General features: G+C 46.2%; 1 protein-coding gene across 7 annotated transcripts in view; it reads left to right on the top strand.

The window, feature by feature from the left end:
- Positions 1-2985: 2985 nt before the first annotated feature.
- Positions 2986-11504, top strand: part of KIT (KIT proto-oncogene, receptor tyrosine kinase) — a 77679-nt gene continuing 69160 nt past the window's right edge. For 6 of the 7 annotated variants that reach the window (XM_016207249.2, XM_016207245.2, XM_016207237.2 and 3 more), the window contains exon 1: positions 2986-3108. In XM_016207249.2, the coding sequence (XP_016062735.2) occupies positions 3042-3108 (67 nt within the window). In that variant the 5' untranslated portion in view covers positions 2986-3041. The remainder of the gene's footprint in view (positions 3109-11504) is intronic. The other variant, XM_016207225.2, reaches the window with a different exon arrangement.

The raw sequence follows: 11504 nt of genomic DNA, 5'->3' as shown, positions 1-11504 counted from the left end.
GCTTCAGTAACTGGTTCTAGATGGGCATGTGACTTAAGCCAAGTCAGTATTTTTATAGATTTTCAGGAAGGCAGAAAAGCTTTGCTTACATTGGTACTAATGAGCTGTAAGCCTAGAGCTACCTGAGTGTAAACAAGTATGGGAAGCAACAGGAAAGTACAGAGATGGAGGAAAATGCATGTGTGTGTACACACACACACACAGGAAAGTACAGAGATGGAGGAAAATGCATGTGTGTGTACACACACACACACACACACACACACACACACACACACACACCCCTTCAAGGCCTGATGACTTTGAGTTCTTGACTCTAGGACAGTCTGGAACACCATCATCCTTAGACTTTCCAGTTATAAGAGCCAATACATTTTAGGTTTCTGGTTTGTTTGCTTAAGTCAGTTTGAGTTGGGTTTCTACAAGTTGCACTCAAGAATTAATATAATTATGAAAATAAAAAATAAAGGGTATAATTCATGAAAGGGTTTAGGGCTATCACAAAACAGAGTATAGAACTGGTCCCATACACCCTACCTGATATAGAAAACATTTCCATTATTGCAAATGTTTCTGCTGGACATGATCTAAAATATTTCATTCCCATAGCAGTTTACTCATAGTGCCTTCTAGATGCCTCCTTTTAGTACATAGTAGCAGGGAATATTATTAAAAATAGCTAATAACCCTAAAGGCATAAGGACTGGAGGCTCTCTGCTGTGCCTGGTATTAAAATTTATGGATCGGAGGAGATTTGGGGTATCTCAAGAAAGGGGTTAGAGTGAGGGGGCACTTAGGTATTTAGAGGAGCGGCATTTTTCCAATCAGTACACAAGGATTTTAATATTCTACCAACCGATATGGCCAACTTGGTGTGTACTGGCTGCACTTGAGTCCTGTTAGCAGATATTATAGTTTCTTTTTTGGGTATCTATCTCCCACCACCACCCTGGACCATGAATCCCCCTAGGGAGGGACTTTGTCTTATGATCGTTGTAGGTCTTTTGCCTACCTAGGTGCTCAATAGATGTTTGTTGAATAGTGAATATGAAAGACAGTCCAGCATTGTATAATTCCCTATTCTGTTTTTTTTTCCTGACAGTTTCCTGCCTGGAATTAAATTGCAATATGGTCTATTTTCACCCACTTTTCTGAAAAGACTTGTTATCCTCTCCAGTATCAGTTGATTGTAGAAGAAAATTGTAAATTTTCTCTCTCAGGCATATTGTTGATATTTTAACTCATAGTGAATTTTTTTTTCTTCTCACTACAAAATGGATTTTAGAAATAAATCAAGATCCCAGAAACTTATGATTGCTTTGAGTGGTAGCTTTTATCTCTGTCATCCTAACAGATATGGTCCAATGGCCCAGAACACAGAGAACTTTGAATTTCAGTTCTCCCACAGATGTATGACTTGAACCATTTGCTAGGACATTGGGGAAGGGTTCCCACACTTGACAGTAAGGACTGTGGTAGGGCCTACATATATTAACAATGGTACTTCCAGTGCCTAATGCCTCCTTGTTCACAGTAGAAACTGATATTCTTATTGAATGAATAAGTAAATTTAAATAGAAGCAATCATACATATTGATTGAGTAGTGATAATTTTTAAGCGATTAGCTTTAAAAATCATTTTTCTTAAACCAACTTAGGTCCTAGCAACCTCAAACAGGAGAGTTTTCAATATTAATAAAGTGGGGGGTTAGTTATAATTTTTCGATGTTACTTTAGAGAAGAGTGTAGGCATATCTAAGTTATTTGTTTTTTCTGATGGCACCTCCCATTTATTTTCCATTTTTAAGCTCTCTGCAGGGGTGTTTTACTCGTTTATTAGAATGCATTGGGCCTCCCCTCTATTAGCTAAGGGGCCACTTTTGGAACTAAAATAATAAATGTATCTGCTCTACTTCCTTCACAAAGCTGTTATTATGAGCATGAAATTATATTCAGAATAAGAAGGAACTATAAAACCCTATACAGATACTGTTGTCACCTTGAGTAAAACACTTCCAGGGAATGGAACCTGACTTACGAGAATCATTTTACTATCGTTTTGCTCCTGGTACAGGCCAGGGCAGCTAAGAGGAACCTGGGATCCCCACCCCTCTAACCGCCTAATAGAAAGGCAAAGGACTGTTCGGGGAAGGAGAGGGGGGTGGGAGGGGGAAAGGCGCCCAGAGGGCTTAGCAATGACTTTGGGGAAAATGGGTTTAAAAACTCAGTTTCCCAGAGCAAACTTCACAAGGCACTCCTCCCTGCTCCAAAGCCCTTCTCCAAAAAAGTCTCAGGAGGAGCTTATTGGGCGGAGGCCACTCAGATCAATAGAAACCAACTGCGCGCGTACAGGTTAAGGAGCAGGTGGAGAAGCTGAGCATGAAGAATCACCTAAGCTCCAGCTCAGCCTTTTACCACGGTGCCAGGTGTCCCTCTTGGTCCCCTTGGACTAACAGGCATGGAGAAAATCGGGGCCCAATCCCCCCTCCCCCCCAACCCAGTCGGTCCCCGCACCACCTCCTGCACCTGAGCAGCAAACCACCTCCTCGCGGGAGCACGCTGGAGGCCCGGCGGCGGCCTTCATTGTCTGGGGAGCACCTGCCAGGTGGCGGGCCCGCGTCCGAGCCCGGAGCCCCGCTTCACAAAGCGAGCCGGCAGCACCACCCCCGTCCGGGCGCCGCCTCGGGCGGCCCGACCGCAGCTCGGGGGAGGCGAGGTGCGAGCAGGGCTCCCGGGTCGGGAGCGGGCGGCAGGGGCCGGTGTGCCCCCTCCCCGTGGGCTCACCCCCCGGGGACTGAACAGGTCGAAAGAGCGGCGGCCGGCCTCGGCCCGAGGGAGCCGGTCCAGGCGGGAGGGAGGGACGTCGGCAGGGCCGGCGAGGAGGGGCGCGGAAGGGGCGTGGCCGGCGCAGGGGGAGGGCGCTGGGGGAGGGGCTGCTCCTCCGCGCTCGCGGCTCCGGGGGCTCGGCTTTGCCGCGCTCGGTGCACTCGGGCGAGAGCTGGAGCGCGGACCGGAGCTCTGATCCCAGCGCAGCCGCCGCGATGAGGGGCGCTCGCGGCGCCTGGCGTTTTCTCTGCGTCCTGCTGCTCTCGTTCGGCCTCCAGACAGGTGGGAGAGTGCGGCGGCACCGGGGCCGCGCCCCCCTCCGCTGCCCGTGCCCCCGAGGGCTCCCCTCGCAGGGGTGTTTCGGGAGAGGTGGCGACCGGTCGGTCCCCAGTGCCCGTGCGTTCCAGCCTCCGGAAAGATTCGAGGCGTCCCTGGAACTGTCCTGCGTCCAGCCTCGCTCACCTGCGCGAGAGGAGCCCCCAGCCGCTGGTGGTGGGGGCGCTCAGCTGGGGTGTCCGGGAACGAGGGCGGCGAGGTGCAGCCTGAGGGCGCGGGTTGCGTGCTAGTTCGGGGTTGCTTCCGTGCCGAGGGTGCGGGGGGCAGAGGCGGGCGGGGAGGGGGTTCGCACCCAGCGCGTTATCTACACCGTGCGAGGCGCGGCCGCTGCTTCCTTTTGTTAAAAGTTGAGCGCGTGTAACCGGCGCACGCGAGGACCGCCCGCAGGTTCTCGGCCGCACCGAGGGCAAAGTTGGAGAGCCTTTTCTTCGCTCTGTGGCTGCAGCTTGGCCACCGCGGGCGTTCTTTGTGCCCCAGAACCGGGGGCAGACCCGCCGCCGTCTCTGCTCGCGGCGTCCCCCGCGGACAGGAGTCGGAGGCTGCGGTGTCCCCCGGACACCCTGGTCATGCTTTTGCCCCAGGAGCGCTCGGCGTGCCGCTCAGGGGCTGTACCCCGCGAACCAGGAGGTGCCGGCTACGGAGACAACTTGGGCAGGGCGTGTGGAAAGCAGCCGCTAGGTTGCAGACTTTTTGCTTTTGTAGATCCCGTGCCGGAGGCTCGCCCCTTCCCACTGCGGTGCCGTTTCTTTCCTGCCACGCGTCTCGCAGCGGCTAGAGGCTGCGTTGGCCGCCTGCTCTCAGGGGAGGCAGGGGCAGAGCGCTGGGACACTGAGGTCCCTGGCCCCGGCTGCCTCTGGCGCCTGGCCAGAGTGGCCGGGCTGGCGGGGCTTTGCAGGCACCTCGAATCGGTGTCCGAGACCTGTAATCGTAGGTCCGTTTTGTTTGGGAATTTTGAGATTTGCAACACCCCCTCCCACGTGATATCTGTACCTGAGGGCCGCTTGAGGTGGGAGTGGGTGGGAGATGGAGTGGAACTTTCTGCAAATCTTGAATTTTAAAGCTGTTGTGAAAATCTGGTTATATCTGTTCAGAAACTTGGGTGTCAAGGTGGAGGAGGAGGATTTGCAGGCTCCTGGAAGCCCCCAGTCAGATTCCTGCCCCTTCCCCTTTTTTTCTGGGTGTCGCTGGTGCGTGAACTAGTGCAGGTCACCCTTACAGCCCCTGAAGCCCTGCTCTCTTCCAGGTCATTTTTTTTTTTTTTTTTGGTTTAACCTTTAAGTCTACTCTGATGATGGAAGGGTAGAAAGTGAGTCTGAACTGGAGTTCAAGGGCCCCAAAGGGAAGCATCGCTATGAACTGTTGTGGGACTCCATGGACTTCTGCTGTTTTCTCTTAAAGTCTAAAGGTGCAGCCTCCTGCTTCCCGCCCGGCAAGGCATTGTGAGGGCTTTCCTGTGGGGGAAGAGAGGCCTTGATCTGGACCCTTGTGAGGTAGGAGGGATCCGGAGTGAGTGCTCAGATTCCCAGGCGGATTTGACCACCTCAGTTTCAAAGGACACGTTTGGTCCTGACATCTTTGTGCCTTGGCATATTAAATTTCAGTTAAGATATGTGAATTGGACCCCAGTAGGGCACTAGAAAGACAAATCACACAGAAAAGCTCCCTTTTAAAAAATGAAATAATTGCTTCCTTCTTCCTCATAATTAGCCTGCTCCATCCAATAGATTTTGGCAAAGGGAATTTTAAGGTCTGGCTTGGGGAGGGGAGGTGCAGTATGGTGTACTGACAAAGCCTGCTGCTGCCCTCTGGTTTTTCTTTTCTCAGCAATGCATTGGCTGTGTGCCCTTGGGCAGGTTGCTTCAATTCTGGGGAGCCCAGTTTCCTCAAGAGGACAGTGAGGCATCCGCATCCTGAAGGATCCTTTGGGTCTGAAATTCCCCTCTTCCGGTGTTCTGAGTGTAGACTCTACATCTTTTCTGAACTCTTTCCCTGATTCCTTTCTGTGCCTGCCTCTCCTGGCCACAGGGATCCTTTGGTGGTATCCTGCTATTCTACGAGTCTACCTCTGGCTAAAGCAGGGAGATGTGGTTTGTGCTGCCCTCTCCTCAATCCACGTGTGCTCACCCACAGTTTCATTTTGAGGGCCAGGAGGTGCCAGCTCTGCAGGACCCTTCATTCTCTCCCCTCCCCCAAGTATTTACAGCACTTGTGCCCAGCAGGATGACACTGCAAGCAGTGAATCATACCTTCCCCTTGCTCCTGCAGGTGTGAGGCTAGAGTCATCCCCAGCAGCTGTACACATTCTGGATGATTACCCTGCTGGAGATAATATGATGGTCTTACAAAGGGATCCAAATAAGTAATTTATCCCCATTCTGGTCTTTCCCAGTCATCCACACGTTTATTCTTAGGATTTTATACATCATGTATGCTCTGCCATTAATACACACTTTCTGTGGTGCCTGAAATTTCACATGACATACATCATGCTTAGTTGTTGAGCTTAAGTTGGAAACTGTGTGCCTGGCCCTGTGCTGGGGCCTGGACCTGACATTTCCAGTCCTCAACAAGCCCAAGGGGCAGTAATGTCAGGATTCCTACCATTTTACAGCTGGAGGAGCTGGCTGAGGATAAGTCAGTTCCCAGAATAATCAGCAGTGAAACCTGAGGTTAATCCCTCAGAAATGAAGATAAACTGTAGCCAAACTGATGGTGTCAGTTGAACATTTTTCCATCCTCTACTCCAAAAAATAAAACTGGTCTTATCATTATAAACTCGTGGCATACTTGTGAGAGAGAAAACCCTCAGTGATGGGTAATACCATTGTGCCAATTATCCTGAATGAACACGATGATATACAAGGGCAGGCTACCACTCACAGCTTCTGTTCTCAAACAAATTCTCTTGAGGAATGTACCAAGTATTTTGTGGCTTCCCTTGGATCACATTTATGTACAGATGTTGTTGTGGTGATGGATTTTGCTGCTGTTGTTGACAGCCACTAGAAGTTGCTTGTAGGATTTTGACTCATTTCCTCAAGTCTTCCCCCAGCTGATTAAAGAAGGACACCAGGAAATGAGCTGCAGTGTCCTAAGCGGAATTCTTGAAGCTGGACTGCAGTGTAGTGACCCCCTCAAAGGCGGTAAATTTTCTCCAGGATGAATTTAGCTTGACAGGCTAAGATGTGGGAAGTGCTTTATTTTATTGTATTCATGTGTGGTAACGTTTACAAAAAGGGATTGAAAGACATTAGAAGGAATCTTAAATACGCAAAATTTCCTATGCAATTTCTGTAACTTGGATATTTTTTTTCATGGCTGCAAATCCAGAGTAGGGAGGGGGACTACAAGGGAGTTACCACAAGTAAAAGTTTGATTGTAGGGCAAATCTTTGTTGAAAGAAGAGGGGACTTGTGAGTAAGCCTGGTTTAGCACCTCTGATTTCTGACATTTTGACTTTAGACTCTTAATAAATAAAGAGAAATTCCAAGCTGATAGTCCATGTTTTGTTTGGCCTGCACGATGCTTTTTAAGAGAACATTGAGGCAATATTTAAAAAATAATGGAGAATTTATATCCAGATCTCTTGAAGAATTGAAAACTGCCCCTCTAGATAGGACCTCTGATCTTTGGGTTGCTTTAGTCTAGGCAACACCGCTCTCTACTGCCAGCCCTTGGGCATTAAAGCATTTAGTTTGGGCCCTGGTAAGCCCAGGTGGTACCATGCAGATACCTTATAGAAGGAACACAGGTCTAAGGAGTGAGACAGCCTTGAATTAGCCTGCTGGCACCGCAGCTGATAGCTTTGTAGCCTTGCAACAAGTTGCTTCACCTTGCTGAGCTTCACTTTTTCATCTAGTTTTAGCTGTGTGACTTTGGGAAAGTTACTTAACCTCTCTGTGTCAGAAATGTGTTGCTGCGTATAAAGTTTTTAGAATGGTGTTGCCTGGCAGGCTCATAGTGCAAGCTCAGTGTATGTCTGCCGTAATTATCTGTAAAATAAGAATTATTATTATCCCTAAAATGGGATTAAAGCCTACACTAATATGATTGCCCTAACAATTAGAAAGAGATTCTTGTAAAGATGCTTGGCACAGGGCTAGGATAGGATAGGCACATAACACATGTGTAAACTGTATATAGAATTTGACTGTTTCTCTTTATAATCCTTGTATGCAGGTACCAATAAGCACTAACTTGACAGCTTTTAAAATGGAACAAACTTTAATTTTTGTCTTGAGGTTTATAGAGTAACATAACAGTTGGGAATCATTAGTTTTAGAGATTGAACAGGTCTTGGGGTAGGATGGGGGAACCAGAAGATTTCTCCAGTGAAAACATTTATACCTGATAATTTTCCCATTCATCTTATGCGTTAGCCTTCATGCTTACAGTTTGGTTATGGCACGCTTTGTTAGATCTCTTCCAAGGCATACCTTTCTGACAGCTAGATTTTCAACACTTTTGCAAATTTTAAAGATTAAGTTAAATTGATATTTAGGGCCTATGGCATTAGAGTAACCAGCTTGGGCTCTGAAATTGACAACCTGGGTTTTTATTCAGTTCCACCACTTGCCAGGTGTGTGATCTGGGTAAGACCCTTCACCTCTCCTTAAGCTTCATTTCCTCATCTGTAAAATGGGCATGGTGGCATAGGGCTGCTGAAAGGGGTAAATGAGTTATGCACATAGCAGGCTTAGCACAGTGTCCTTCACAGGGGCAGCACAGTATTCCACTATCAGGCTGATTTTATGCTCTTCTTTTAGCTTTATCTATTATAAAAAAAAAAGTGGAAATGGTTTAAAACCAGATTATCTTAGAAGTATGTTTTGGTATTAAGATGAAGTATATACATTTAATGTCTAGTTGTTTTTAAAGCCAATAGTTAGTGGTAATGCATACCTCTCTTCCTGGCTTTTTTTTTTAACCTTATTGAACCTGCTTTCCCTCAAAAGGGTACAGATTGCTGGATAAAAGTTTAGGAGGGGAAAGATCTATAAATGGCCATTTTCTCAAGGTGAATAAGGAAGTGTAGCTCACATGGGTTTCATGAGCCCTATTACCTTGTAAAGTGGCATTGAAAGCTCATTGAGGTCAGCTTTTCCATGACTGCCTTCCCTAGGAGTGAGGGACCAAGCTGAACTTGTGCCTAACCCCAGGCTGGACACTCAGTGGTGCTCAGTAAATATTGGTTTAACATCTCTCTACTTCTCCAGCACCTGCATAGCACTTTGAACACAGTAAATGCTCAGTAAACATTTTAGATTCAGTTTAACAAAGGTTTATCAGTCTCTATGCCTTGGTCCTTGCAGCTCCAGGAACTGGCTAGGGGTGGGAGAGGGACAGGTAAGAACACAGCCACCTATTCAAAGTAGAATTGGTGTCTTAAGAAGTGCAAGAAATGGGGAGGCTGGGGAGGCGGGAGGACTCCTGCAATAATGTCAACATTAAACATTTTTTAAATAAAGAAATGATTAAAAAATAAAATACAAACAAAAAACAGAAAAAGAAGTGCAAAGTGCTTGAGCAAGATTTCAAAGAAGAGTTTCTGTCTTGGTGGGTGGGTGATAGCGATCAGGGATCAGTAAAGTGTCCACATGGGAGATAATGTTTGAGATTAATTTCTACACCTTAAAAGAGAGAGGGTAGAGTGTCTGTAGTTGAGACTTCATTTGGAAAAAGCTACAGAAATAGAGAGCAAGACATTAAGATCTTATTTGAGACTCATCTAATCTTTCTCTTGGTGTGATGGCTGGGGGTAAGGAGTTGGAGGGGAAGAGGCTGGAAAGGTAGACTCTGATTTAGCCTCAGGGAGCATTTAGTGTTGAGTTTGGTCCAGGTTTGAAGTCCAGGCCAGGGTGGAGGTGAACTCAGTAGTGGCCCTCTGGGCTGTGCTTACTAGTCCAGGGCTGCTTGCTCTGTCGTTCTACCCCGTTAAGCCCACTCCGCAACCTGTTCCCAAAACTGGAACACCCCCATGGGCAACTGAGACTAAGGAAAGGATGTGTGTTTAAATTTTAGTAAAACACACATAATAAAAAATTACCATCTTAGTCATTTTTAGGGGTACTGTTCAATAGTTAAGTGCATTCACATTGTTGTGCAATCATTCTCCAAAACACTTCAGCTTGCAAAACTGAAACTCTGTACCCATTGCTCCCCATTCTCCCCCTCCCCCATTCCCTGGCGACCATCAGTCTACTTTCTGTCTATGAATTTGAGCACTCTAGGGACCTGTATAAATGGAATCATTCAGTATTCGTCTTTGACTGGATTATTTCACTTAGCACAGAGATTTCCAACTGGTGTGCCACAAGAATTTTTAAAACATGCAATACCTGACTGCTGGGGGCACTGACCTCTTTTCCCTTAGGTTGTCAAATAAAAAATTGACAACAGCCAACACAACAATAGCCATCCAGCGGGAATGAATCAAAATTATACCCTTTTTTTTTTTGTCACATCAGCAAAAAATAATACTTTTGGTGTGTTGCAGAATTTTAGTAATTAGTTTATGTGTGCTAAGAGATGAAAAAGGTTGAAAACTGATTAGCATAATGTCCTCCGGGTTCACTCATGTCGTAGCATATGTTGTATGTATATGTATATGTATGTGCATGTGCATATCACATTTTATCCACTCACCTATCAGTGGGCATTTGGGTTGCTTCCCCCTTTGGCTGTTATGAATAATGCTGCTGTGACCAGGGATGTCCAAATACCTGGTTTCTGAGGGGCCTCTTTTAGGGTGGTGGATCTCTCATGGCTGAGGCTATGTGTTGGTGGGGAGCTGAGCATGGATGATCAGACTCTTTAGATGAAGGGGTGAGGGCCTGGGCGTTAGGGTGGGTGCTCTGGAAAGGAGGGATAGCACTTAAGGGACAGGAGAAAGATAAAGGTGGCAGACTTACTTCAGTTGGCAAATTTCCAGGCACCTTGGATATATCAGCACTGAAGAGGTCGAGGGAAAGGGGAACGGGAGTTATTGCAGGTGTGGGTAACTGGGAGAATTGGAATTAATGGAAATAAAGCCAAGGGGAGGAGCAGCTTGTTTGGTGGTGGTGGTTGGGGATATGATGTTGGGCTCTGCTGTGTTTGTTCATTGATTATTTGCAGGTTGCATTTACTTGAAACTCAATTCTGCAGATGGCAGACACACATGAAATCCTTCCTAGGGTCAGGTCCATGGTCCATGGAACATGGCTCTATGATATTATGGTAGGATTATAAAGAATTTTGTGTTAAAAAAATTTAAAAAGAATTTAAACAAAAGAATTGTGTGCTGTGCAGCAGTCATATAATAAATATTAAATTTTCACGAAAAGTAAATTTTCATGAAAAAATATGTAGCAGGAAGATATAACCCTGAAGGTATTCTCTGCATTAGGCCACTTAAAAAGGATGTTTATAGGTTTTCTCGAAGAATAAAGTGGACGTTCTGGATGTAGAAAAGGGCATAGAGTTAATTAAACTTTGAGAAGTAGGCCCTTGGAAGGCAACTTAAAGAAACTGGATTTCTTAAGCCTGGAGTAGATAGGGTGAAGGAGGGTTAGTGAATGACAGTCTTAAAATATTTGTAGTAAGGGATTGAGGAATGGGACAAAATTAGAATAGTTTACAATTGCCCCAGAAGATAATTGCCGCAGAAGACAATTGAGATTTTGAGACAATTGAGATTTTTTTTTTAAGGAAAATTCTTTGATTGGAAGGGTTGGAAAAGACTTCATTGCATTATAGGGTCTGCACTGAAGGTATGAGGAAAGCCAAATAATTTTCTTTGTGAGATGGTTAGGTCCTCCCCACCTCAATTGGATTGATGACCCTTTAAGGGCCTGTCTGAAATCTTTTTAAATAAAATAACCAGCTCTTTTTCTTTTGTCACTGCCTTGGCCGTGGGATAGAGTGTTTCTCATAAATTCTGGGTAGACTCTAACATGATTCACTGCTCTCTTCACAAATTTTGGCTATATTGAAAATAGCCAATAAAGAAGCCTAAAAATGGGTTATTGATCTGTTGGGGATGGGGGTGTGTGTGTGTATCTAACCACAGAATGAACTGTGCAGTGTGATAGCTTAAGCTGAGTGCCAAAATAAGAAAAACAAAAGGAAGTTCGAGGTCTGGAGAAATCCATAATCTACCATAATTAACCCTAACCTAAAATTGATTGTGTTCTGTGATCGCCCAACTGACTGATAATTTTGAGATAGAGCCAGTCATGCTTTGGGGAGGCCGAAAGACCTGTAAGCATGAAGTCCTTTTGCCTTGATTACTCAGGGGTGGGGTGTTCACTCTGTGGCTTACCCACCACCCTGACTTCCCTTTTCACCTGTCCTCTTTCTCT

This window comes from Miniopterus natalensis, chromosome 1, assembly GCF_054644295.1.
Source record: "Miniopterus natalensis isolate mMinNat1 chromosome 1, mMinNat1.hap1, whole genome shotgun sequence".
Classification (NCBI taxonomy): domain Eukaryota; kingdom Metazoa; phylum Chordata; class Mammalia; order Chiroptera; family Miniopteridae; genus Miniopterus; species Miniopterus natalensis.
This window is presented reverse-complemented; position numbering and strand designations above follow the sequence as displayed.